The sequence below is a fragment of the Glossina fuscipes genome, unplaced genomic scaffold (genome assembly GCF_014805625.2).
Source record: "Glossina fuscipes isolate IAEA_lab_2018 unplaced genomic scaffold, Yale_Gfus_2 2, whole genome shotgun sequence".
NCBI lineage: Eukaryota > Metazoa > Arthropoda > Insecta > Diptera > Glossinidae > Glossina > Glossina fuscipes.
In genome coordinates this window covers 7,314,044-7,326,262 of record NW_023998416.1, presented here as the reverse complement: position 1 = coordinate 7,326,262, position 12,219 = coordinate 7,314,044, and the positions used below count along the sequence as shown (strand labels likewise).

The 12,219-nt window shown below is 33.5% G+C and overlaps 2 protein-coding genes across 2 annotated transcripts in view; both read right to left on the bottom strand.

Moving 5' to 3' along the window:
- Positions 1-346: 346 nt before the first annotated feature.
- On the bottom strand, positions 347-2,381 carry LOC119632972 (PH domain-containing protein YHR131C-like). The gene is made up of 2 exons (XM_038026143.1): positions 1,468-2,381; positions 347-378 (listed from the first exon to the last, which is right to left on the bottom strand). The coding sequence occupies exon 1, from the start codon at positions 2,348-2,350 to the stop codon at positions 1,490-1,492; it is 861 nt and encodes a 286-aa protein (XP_037882071.1). The 5' UTR covers positions 2,351-2,381; the 3' UTR covers positions 347-378; positions 1,468-1,489.
- Positions 2,382-2,488: 107 nt separating this feature from the next.
- The window catches only part of LOC119632971, a 47,266-nt gene continuing 37,535 nt past the window's right edge, over positions 2,489-12,219 (bottom strand). Inside the window, exons 7-11 of the mRNA XM_038026142.1 lie at positions 10,246-10,453; positions 5,090-5,284; positions 3,459-3,691; positions 3,193-3,331; positions 2,489-3,024 (exon numbers count right to left, since the gene is read on the bottom strand). Coding sequence (XP_037882070.1) covers positions 2,513-3,024; positions 3,193-3,331; positions 3,459-3,691; positions 5,090-5,284; positions 10,246-10,453 — 1,287 coding nt within the window. The 3' untranslated portion in view covers positions 2,489-2,512. The remainder of the gene's footprint in view (positions 3,025-3,192; positions 3,332-3,458; positions 3,692-5,089; positions 5,285-10,245; positions 10,454-12,219) is intronic.

The window sequence follows — 12,219 nt, the reverse complement described above, 5'->3', positions numbered from 1 at the left end:
TGTTTGCTTATATATGTACGTAAATGTACAAATGTGTGCACAGAAAAGCCTATAGATTTTTTTTTTTTTTTCTATCTTGTTTTCCTTATATCTTTTTCGCTTTAATAAATAGTTTTTTTTTTGTTTTTTTCAGTTTTTAAGGTAAGCATACGGTGTTCTAGTTCTTATTTTTTTTCCAATTTTTCTTTGCTTTCTTTGTATTATTAAGAATTTGTAGTTATTTTTGCTTTCTGATTTGAACCTTTCTAGAGTCATTTGAGCAAGTGTATATACAAACTTACAGCTTTATCTGAGTTCATTTAATCGATTCTCTGGTCAAGTGTTTTCAATCCGATTTCGTTTTTTGTTCATTTATGCATTAAACTTTACAGTTAGGCGCTGCAAGAAATGAAAAAAATTAAAAAACAAAAAATTAAAAATTATAATTAAAAAATTTCCATCATCTACAAGATGCTAAGGGAAATGTAGATTTTTTTTTTGTTTTTAGTAAAAATGTTAAGCTTTTGAATCAAAATTGAAAATCGATCAATGGATAAATCCAAACTTTTTTTCGTTTAACTTCTAGTAGTTTTCTTATTAAGCATGACAGTCTTCAATGCTGAGCTTCTTACCTCAGCTCTTGTTAGAATCAAATCTTGGGGCGCTTCGTAATCTACCTTAAAAGAGCTTTTAACAACTAGTAAAAACTTTACAGTGGGTCACGACCCATCATTAAATACCTTTCACCACAATAGTTATGCACATAAATATTTTTTAATAGAAAGCATTACATGAAAAGTGGGCGAAAAAGTCGTGCGATCCGCACCATTTTCAATAGCGTTCGTCAGAACACATCAGTGCATCAAATTTCATCTAAATAGCTCAAGAATTGCGGACTGTAAATTGAACCCAAGAAAACAAGATGGACGGACGGACGGACAGACAAGGTTCAATCGATTTAGAAAGTGATTCTGAACCGATATATATAGGCATAATAGAAAAATAGAATATAGAACAGATGGACAGACAACCCTAAATCGTTCCTAAAGGTGATTCTGAATGTAATGTGGATCCACCTCAACTCCTCCTAGAAATTGCATACATCGGCATACGACAAGTAGTGTAGGGCTTAACAATAAAACAAATTTGATACTAACATCATTGAAATTATATTCAACATCTTACATGGCACGCTACTAACGCTTAAGTCTAAAACAGATAGTTCACAGGACGAAACAGTACGAAACTGTCGAAGATGAAAAGCTACTAATATTTAACTCTTGTTTACCCCGAGAAAAATAATTAGTGTGTTTTAAGATATTCTTGGAATGCTGGTATCAATTTTTAGGCTCTTAAGCTCTTAAGCTGTGATTGTTATCGAAAATTTAATTTTGCAAGCTTTTTAAAGATATTATTATTTATGTATCTTCTTATCTTATACGAAACTAAAATTAATCAATTAATTTTCTTTAATTTTGCTTGTCTTACCTCAAATTCAAATTAAATTTCATCAATGATACCACAGCCTATTTGTTGGTGTTGCTCTTGTCGCCGTAATTTGCTGTTTTCGGAAATTATTCGTAGCATTTTTTGTGTTCATTAAATCAATTGCAACACTTTGCTTTGTAATCTCATCAATAACATCATCATCTTCGTCGGTAACAATATCACTATCACAACTGCCATCATCGTCTTCTTCATCGAGACGAATTTTCTCGTTTCGATTTCTCAGTTTATCACTATCACCATCATCGTCGTCGTCATCATCATCATCATCATCATCGTCGTCATTGTCATCATCATATACATCGTCTTCTACATATTTCTGCAAAGTGATGCCCACGATATCGGTAGCCGCTGTAGACGATAAGGGAAAATAATTATCATCATCATTGATTTGTGGTTCGCCATTCAAATGCAAGGCAGTAGTAGCGGCAGTGGATGAAGAGATTGTTGATGGTATTGATAATGATATGTTATCACAGTTAAAACGTGATATTTTCCAGACTTTTAAATCAAGACTTTTCTCTGCCGTAGCCATTGTTGTCGACGAAACTTTTACTGGAGACTTTTGTAGCCTGTCGTTCGTTTGATGTAAATGATTTAATGTTAGGCTGTATTTAGGAGATCGTTGCTGCTGTTGTTTTTGTATTGAATAACAACGATAATGTGACTCTTGCTGTTGTTGTTGCTGTAGCTGCTGTGAGTGGTGCTTAGGCATGGTAGTGTTTAGAATATTTAGTCTTTTGAAATCTTTTAGTGATTGTGCCGTTTTCGAGGGTTGTTGTTGCTGTTGTTGTTGTTGTTTTTGTTGCTGCTGTTGTTGTTTGCTATTAACTTTGCTGCTCGTGCTAAACTGATTATTAATCATTCCTAGTTGTCGTAGTTGTTGTTGCTGTTCGTTATTTAATGCTACAAAATTTTCAATAGCTGTTGTTGTTATTGTTGTTGTAGCTGTTGCTGTTGCTGTTGCTTGTGTGATAATTTCTATCGCCGCTTTTGCAGGTTTCTGAATAAATGTTTTTTCTACAAACTAAAGATTATCAGGATAACTACGAAAATTGTAGGTTCTTGCGCGTTGAAATTGCATATTATCACTGTTGCTGGCATTAGAATTACCACTGCCGGTACCCCCGCCGCCACCGCCGCCAACACCGCCACCACTGCCAACTCCACTACTGTTGTACGCATTTATCATGGGTGCCGTTGACTGTGAGTTCATCGTACCCATGTTATCGTCATAATTATGTTCGCTGCTTAAATTACTGCTTGCTTTACTACTCATTGTATTGCTAGCTGCACCGCTGCTACCGCTGCCGGCCCCGCCAGCGCCCATTCCTTTGATGGGCTTAAATATCGCCGTAGTAGCATAGTATTTCTCCATGGGTGGTGGTGGTACTTGCGGCGGTCGAGGAAATATACTACTCAATGGGGGAGGCGGTGTACGACGCACATTCACGTAACCTGCTTGCGCTGAATTAGATATCTTGCTGGCTGGCATATAATCTTGCATATGAGGCACGGCATAACCACCCTCTGGTACATCTAAGCATTGAAACGAATGAAAATCACAAGCAAACACATATATATATATTAGTTTTACTGCTTTAACTTTTTTTTGTTTATTTTGTTATTCATTTCGCATTTTGCATAATGTGTTTTTGAAAAATATTTATAAGGTTTCCAATAATTTTGATTTGTGTATGTGTTTACCTGTATAATCTGGCGTCATATTACATTGCAAATCGTTGACCGCAGCGTAACCATTCACACCGCTCGTATACATATTTACATTGAAAGGTTCATGATATAAACTATTTTTACCGATTGAATCGCTGTCGTCGACATTGGCCTAAAAACAAGCATAAGCAAAATAAAAATTTAATAGAAGCAGGCAAAGTAAGGCAAAATATTTTTTCTTTTTTTTTTTTTATTATATGAAAGTCGTTTACAATGTATGTGTAGTTAGTTATTCTTACCTTAATGCTGGAGCCATTTGCCCGATGTTTGTCCACATTGCTGCCTAAGGTATTTGGATTAAAACTATATTGGAATGCATCTAACACATTACTGCCCCGCGCTCGCTTTGTTCGCGAAACAATGAACAGAATCACTGCCACTAATAGAATGATAATCGTGGTTAACACTACAATAACCACGCCTATGAAATTCTCTTCGGAGGGCTCTTGATCGATGGGTTTCGGAGCGATTACTGCAATTTGAAAAGACGTTTATCAAATTTTATGAATAACTTTCTTCTATTCTTTCTTATTTTAATTGTAATTATGTTTTCCCCATAAGCCTTTTAATGTCTAACCTACTGTTGCTATTTATATATTAATTTTGTTTTCTTTGAACCGCTGCTGCTCTCTTTAGTTTTTACAAGTGTTTCTAATATTTTCTGCTTCTTATCGATATTTCCACTTTTACTACTACTTGTAGTTCTAATTCCACTTCTATTACTCTTGCTTCTTCTTCTGTTCCTATTTCTAGCTCTATATCTACTTCTACTTCTTCCTCTCTACCTCTAGATTTCATTTATGCTGCTCCTTCCATATTTACATTTACTTATATATATTATGCTGCCCCTTTCACATTTACTTATATTTAACATTCGTCTTTTATTTCTGCTCCTATTTCTATTTTAAATCCTTTTCCTACTTCTGCTTCTACTATTTCCTTTTCTGTTTTTATTATTACTTCTTGTACTCATTACTACTTGTAATTGTATTTCTATTTCCACTTAGACTCCTATTTCTACTTCTTCCATTTCGATTTCTAATTACATTTCTACCTCTTTTCCTACTTCTACTACTACTTCTATTTCTACCTCTACTATCTATCTACTCCTGTCTCTACTTCTACATTTATTTTTCTACTTGCACTTCTGTACTTACTTCTCGATCTACACTAACCTTTATTTTTATATCTACTTCTGTTCTACTTCAATTTTGTTATAATGTTTACAGCACCCAAAGCAAGCAGTCATATATATATATATATATATATATATATATATATATATATATATGCTCTTCATTAGCGTTAAATTCTGCCATGTCTGTCCGTCGGTATGGTTTGTTTTCTTAACACTCTCTTAATCGCAGAATTGAAAATATCGGTTTCAAATTTGGTAGAAACATTGGAACTTTCTGTACATAGTTTAATATTGAAGGAGGGTTAAATTGGTCAGAGCATACGACCGCAGTAAGACGTAAAGTGAACGTAAGTCCGTTTCTATAAGCAAAAATTTGTGAGTTGCTTCTATTTCTACCTTTACATCTGTTGATGCTTCGATTACCGTTTGTACTTGTACTTATGTCTCTATTTCTGTTTCTACTTGTATTTCTACTTCTATTTCCAGCTCGCCTTCTGCCTCCTCTTCTCTTATTATACTTCTTTTATTTTGTTCTATTTTATTCTTTCCTCTTTTACGGGCATGTTTTATCGTTTTCAATGTTCTCCTCTGTTTGTTAAATTATTCTATTTATTTATTTATTTTTTTTTATATATATATTTCTTTTTCCGGCTTTATTTGAATTTCAATTTTTCATTCAATAATTTCGTGTGATTTTTTCTCGATTTTTTATGTTTTCATAATGTTACTTACACTGCGGTCCATTATTATAATTTCTTTCGCTATTAAAATTTGTTGTCGTCATTTTGCCACCGCCGCTGCTAACGCCGCCACCATTTTTATTATTATGATGATATTCATTACTTTGTAAAGGATATTCACGAGTATCCTGTGGCAATAAGGCGCCACGCTGTTCCTGTTCGTCTGTAAAATTTCCCACGGCTGGCACTAAAAGAATGCGAACAAAAGAAAAACAAAAGAAATATCAAAGTCAGTTGAAACTAGAGGCATAAAATTTCATGAATTTTCTTTTATCTCAGCAAAAAAGTTTGCTTTTGCGAAAAAAAAATTTTCCTTTTAAAATATATGTAAATATATCATAAGCTTTAAAGAGAGATTTTCTACTCATCTATCTACTCATTATATAATAACAACAATGAAATTAATTTTTCTATTATATATATAATCATTGGGCGAGGGGTGGACTATTTATCCCCTGCCGAAGTGTTAAATACTTGGGTGTCATTATCATTATGCAAATTAGTATGAGTTTTGCTTCTCAGAAAGATTCGGAATAATAGTGTATTCGCCATTGTTAAGCAAATGGTTTTATGTCTCCGTTTTTTCCAGCAAAATTCGTTTTGTACGAAAGTACTTCAACGGAATTAAAAACTACTTTGAATAGCATTAACTCTTCTTTGAATAGAAATAACGAAATAACTTCCATTGTTGCTCATTACAGCATAAAACAGGATCTTCTGGAAGATCGATATGCGACCTCCTAACGATTTAAATCGTGGTAGTATTTGCAGATGCCAAGGATCTGCCGCCTTCATGAACCCCGACATGCGCTTTTGTGGGATTACCTATAAAATTTAAGTGTATTTTTAGCTAAAGTAAGGGCTAGACTCAATTAGTTCACTTTCGGTGGCTTGCTTCTTATTCAAATTCTCAAGGTCGCATAATTAAGACGTACAATTTATATTTATTTATTCAGTTCAAGCATATTCAACTGCAAATGAATTAAAACTTATGAGTAACAAGTAAAAGCATTATAGTGGGACCCTTCCTCAAATAAATACCTTACCGCCTTCGCTTAATACAATTATTCATCTAACGATTTTTCAAAATAAGGCCTGATACGGGAAGCGGCCGAAGAAGTCCTGGGATAGAAATCGTTTTCAGTAGCATTCGTCCTTAGGCCAAAACTAACCGGTGTTCCGCATTTCCGTGAAAGATCTCTTTTAGGTTCAACACAATAAGATGTAGACAGATAAGAGATGTCGGGACATGTGGACAAGCTTAGATCAATTCAAAATCACTTTCAATATTAAAAAAAGGTGTCTCTATCTCAAGTCCCTTTTAGCGTTGCATACATCTACACAATCTTAATACATTGCAAAGAGTGTAAGATACAAAAATAAAACCTAAATACCGTAGACCACCTGGCAACATGAGTTCCTAGAGGATGGATTCGTATAACAAGGCGGAAAAATCATGACCGTATTCGCATAACGCACTGGAAAGGTCTTGTGTAACGCGGTAAAGAAATGAGACAGATGGCAGAGGTTACTCTGTACCTAGACGAAGGAAGAAAGGAAAGGCTTCGTTCTTTTTGTCGATAATTTAATCTTGACAAAGGGACGTGTATTTCTCGTAGAAGTTGTAGTCCTTGATCCAATAATTACAATAAGTAATTGATCACTACTAACGACTTTTGTTGTAATTTATTTTGATGACGAATAAACCTTTTGTCAGTCCGTCTGTCCATCTGTCTGTTAATTGCTCTGGATGTAGAGATATCTGAATACGGATATTGAAAACGGTCCAAGTCGCTAAAAGTACTCAACCATAATACGATACAATACTTGTATTGAGTATATCGCGGCTTTCTCGGTTTTTTGCCCACAAAATACAACCCACGGTATAAATTTATACCTTTATTCTACAAAAATTAAAAAGATCAGCCATGCGCACTCGATATTACAACGTAGGACAATTTAGTAGTTACCCGGAGACGGGTGTAAAGGATTCGGTCGCGGCCGAGTATAATTTCTTTTACTTGTATATTAATCATTTCGATATTTATATGTTGTTTTTTTTTCCCCAGTCAATAATAGGCGTTTCAGTTTGTTTGGTAGCATTCATTGTCGCTTATATACGCAGCAATAAAACCGACAACAATTGCTAAATAAGTTTATCACTAATGAAATTCTCGGCGTTTCTTTCCATTGTAAAAGCCGGGCGAAAAAAAAAATGAATTTTTTTTAAACATCTGCGGTTTTTATATTTTTGTTGTTTTTATCCTTGACAAGGATAACAATAGACAAAAGAACCCTTCAGCACTCATTCAAAAGCAGAGATATCATCATATAGTAGTGACTAAAGATACATAAAATTCTCTCTCTGCCTTCCACCAGCAAGCAATGTACAAAAACTTGCTAAACCATTTTAATTGACGTGAAAACAAACACAAAAAACAAAAAGCACTCGTTCACTATTACCAAAGCCCAATTTGCTGAAGACGAATCTTTGATACCACTAATACATACATACACATATGGTACTTTATTTCGTTAATAGATGGTAAGCAAGTGATAGCAGTTTTTACGTAAAATTTAATTTGACTTAAATACGCTACAGAACGGTATGATATATCTGCGATCAGGACCTTTAAAGCGCTTAATAGAAATATTTTAAAATCGTCTTTTGTAAATTCTTTATCACATTATTATGCTTTCGCAGGCAAGTTTTTCGAAAGACTCAAGACATCTCTACGATCGCTATTTACGAGCACGTGCATTAGATTCACGCTTTCCACCCTTAGTTTCAAAAATGGAATAATTTATGTGCGGAGTCGCTTGATTCCCCAGCTAATACATAATTATGCCTTGTGTCGATTCAACGTTGATATCTATATTGTCATCTTTGATGATTATTCCAAGCAAATAAGCGATAAAGAATTATATTAATGCGTAGTTTCGAAGCCCAATAGGTCGGTTAATGCTATTTTCCTGCTGCACTTTTTAAAGTATTTCTATCAATGTTCGCTTTGGTTTGTTGTCCAAAATGAGCTTTGTGTGTTACAGACCGAATGACACAATTATTATACGGCTTACTCCGTGATAGTGTATACTAAAATATGTCTGCATTCGTTTATATATACTATAGAATGCAAGAAAAAAAAAAGCCATAAATGAAGGCAGAGAGATTGAAAACAAGGTAAAATCGTTATTGACATGAATAAAAATGAACATAACTGTCGGTTATGAAATGAAAATTTTTTACACAATTTTTGAAACGAAAGGGAAGGTCAGAAAGAGAAAGCTAAAGAATTTAAGCAATTAAAATTTAAAGTTAAAATATAAAGCTTAACTACGACCAACGTACGTTCGCAAACCATAAAGATGGTGGCACGGCAGGACATCCTTGACCTGAAGTTTTCAATAGATTGAATATAAGTTATTTAATAGGAATTTGGCGTGCCATTAAACACTTCAGTGGTGGTTTATTTTGCACGAAAAAGAAGAAATGAGTGTTTTTAATAGCCACTGATGAAACAAAAGGAATTCCACGAATTATCAGGAAATTATGCGTAACCCTCTTAATGCAAAATTTTAACGCTTTCGAGGAAGAACAAAAACAAACTCAGTAAATTATTTATGGATATTTATTTAAAGCACAAACAAAAGCGTAACTGAACTCAATTCATAATAAAGAAATCGGTGAAACGAAAAACAAAAAAAAAAAAAAAAAAACATAAAAATTCTAAGAAAAAAAATTAAAAGAATTAAAAAAAAAAAAAAAAAAGAAGAAACAAAAAACCCCGTCTCTGATGAAAAAGCTTCACTTGAAACGATAATTGTCTTTATTATGTCGGCTTCATAATGAAAAAATGTATTATGCATTATGAGACGACATAATACCTTGAAAATGGAGAAATAAGTTATCATTGTCACTGTGGACGACATCACAACACCATTTTTTTACTAAATAAAACTAAAAACTCGCTGTACGATCATTAAAATTATAATTAATTCAAAAAGAAATAATGCAAAAAAAGAAAACAAAAACAAAATGATTGAAAAAAAATGCGATGAAAATTGCATTCATATCAATTCATTTCGTCACACGTTCGGATTCGGAGAATCAAAGTGCGGACAACCCTCTTATAGTAGTGCATTTTATTGCATTGGTGTGCATCAATGGCAGCTAAACGTGTGGAACAATCAAAAAGGTATATCAATGAACATTTCTATTCATTTCATTTCATTTCATTTCATTTCATATCATAATAGCTTTGAAGGGTAATTTTTTTCTTCTGTCCATACAATGCACACTCTCTCTGGACATTTTATTGACTTTTTCTCCCTCTTTCCCTAAAACGCTTATTCATGTTATTTTACTGTTGTCATGGTGGGCTATTGTGTGATAACCGAGAAGGAGCAAAAACATAAAAAAAAAAAGAAAAAATAATAAAAAAAAAACCTTCTGTCCTTTCACATCTAATGAAACTGCAATGAACTGTACCGAAACTCTGCTAAATAAGAAGAAAGAAAAAAAGGGGGAAAAAAAAGGAACAAAATCACTAAACGTTTTTATGCAAAATGCATTTTCAAGTGTTTCACACTTGAAAGAGAAATGAAGCTGAAAATGATTTCTCGTATATGCAATGCAAAACTAAACATTGCTCTTCACATATAGATTAAATCCAGATTGCTAGCAATACTGCTTCAATAAACATATAAAAAATCAAAAAAAGGAAAAAAAAATTAATAAAAAAAATCGTAGAAAAGAAAGAAAGTTGTATTCGCTTTTATGAGGCGAGTTTTTCATACCCACCGTCACGAATGAATGCGTAACTATAGGATTGTGGGCGTGTAAGCACGGGAATGAAAATAATTTTTACCCTGATCATCAAATCAATCATATTTACATTTGCAGTGAACTTCTCAATGGCCTTCTCGTATATTTCGACCAATATCTGCTATAGATTTTGTTCGGACGAATAGAGTTAGTTGACCTCCTTTAGGGTTCTATGCTATTAATGTTATTGAAAGTTAATCTGTGTTTCCGAGAAAGTAGTGAACGCTAGGCCAAAGCTAATCTACCTCATTTATTATAGAATTGAAAAAAAAAAAATAAATAAATAAATAAAAGAGTAAATGGACAATGCTTATGCCTCTTACCAGATACGAATGAGATTTCCGACAGCATGATCCATTTAACCGCAAAATACAAGTTAATTTTTAGATATTTGCCAACACGATGATGTAATTTTATCGTAACATCCCTGGCATGATCCATGATTGTATCGGGCATATAGGAGAATTGTACCGGTTCACCAGAAAAACGATGACCGCCTATGCTAAAAAACACCTTAGCATGGACAAAAACCTGAAAATATTAAAAATTTGCATAATTTTATAATTTTTTATTCAACAATATATATTGTTATAAATAATACATCGTTCAAGGCAACATGCTAGATTTCATCTATGGAAAATCTCATAAAGTGCATAAGTCCTTAACCGGTACAAAATTTTCATTTCTCTGTATTCTGAACGTCGTCCTTGGTTGCTAAAGTTCGCGCTCGTATGTATAATTGATTTGAAGCCACACAATAAATACAATCTGTGCTTGCGGACGTAGTTCGCACCCAGTAAACAGAAAAACCATCATTCGCTATCAATAGTAGCACTGAGCAGATACGCCAGATAAACGATTTGTTATTGTAAAAAGAAGTCGTAGTCCGTCTACAGATACCCTTAAAGGAGACAATAGATTGTCTCTTATAGTCTTGATTTTAACTTAAAACCCTTCGTTAAGGATGGCTTAAAGCACCGCTTGATTAATAAATTTAACAAAATATTTTGTCAGTATTAGTTTGCGATGGAGATATCAAATATGCCCCGTAACGCTAATCGCCATTGTAAAAACTTAAATGGCGTCATGTAAGCAGGAGATGCATGAAAAAGTAAACGAAGTGAAAGAAAGCCAAGATCGTGTTAAGACGTAGCTCTGACAATCTATCCTAATCGCACCTCTATGGGGTTTGAAAATATGAGTGAGTAGACAGTCTCCGAATCAATTGCATAAAAATCATATATTTGAATGGCACTTAGAAATTTCTTCTTATTAACCGTAGTACTTGCCTTACCGTTTTCAAGGTATTAAGAAAATAACTATCAGACCGAAAGATCAAAATCTATGCACATATTAATATATATATTTTAATTAAAAACATATATCTATATATAATTTTAAAAGTTTCTCTTTCAAAATGTTTCTAAGTGTTACCCTCAGAATAAGTCCATTTATTGCTGATAATATGAAAAGCGCAGTAGAAGTTGTGAAAACCTATTATCACTTGTACATTTATATATACTGAGACTTGCAGACATCAAGCTACGTGTCCTTTGGCTCATTTTCTTGGATGTAAAAATTTTTCTATCAAATTTGAGTTTTGCGGTCAGAAGAGGGTCAACAACGCACGCTACAAAAACAGACAAACAAAGTTACATCGATCCAGAATAGCAAGCGGATGAGGAGTATGAATTATATACTTTGTAGGGTCTCTGAGGCTTAAATACACGCGTTATTAACTTAGAGATCTCATTTGCCGTCTAGTTACAATGAAAGGGGGTTTCTTCCTTTTATACTCTCCATCATTTGTGGAACAACGTTCCACACAAGTTTATGTGTACTTATGCAAAACCCAGAAGGACCTGAGGTATATCCATCTTTTATCATAACGATCTACTCAGAACTTCTGAGACTTTCTGAGCTTGTCTGTCTGCCTGTACGTCTTGTTTTTTGGTGTTCAATAAATTTTTGCGACATTTTGATGAAATTTGGTGCTTTGAACTCTTTTGGTCAAAGGGCGCTTCTGAAGATAACTCAGGTCGTACTAGATTTTCGATAACTTCCCATATAACGCCTCATTAAGAAAAGTCATTATATGAGTAAGTGTATGGTGTTCGGTCTTTTGTCTTGTTAATTGGTTTTTTAGATAATTTCGAGAAAGCCGATAGCTTTAGATTCTAGTGCTTTAAGTTTTTTGACTTCGAATTTATTTCTCTGGCTAAACTAATTAAAATAATAATAATGAATTATTTATTAAATATATAGAATATATTTATATACTTTCTTTTCGTTCAATC

Bases quoted from the DNA above. Each gene is read 5' to 3' on its own strand.
- LOC119632972 (XM_038026143.1), bottom strand. From the start codon at position 2,350: ATGATTAATAATCAGTTTAGCACGAGCAGCAAAGTTAATAGCAAACAA.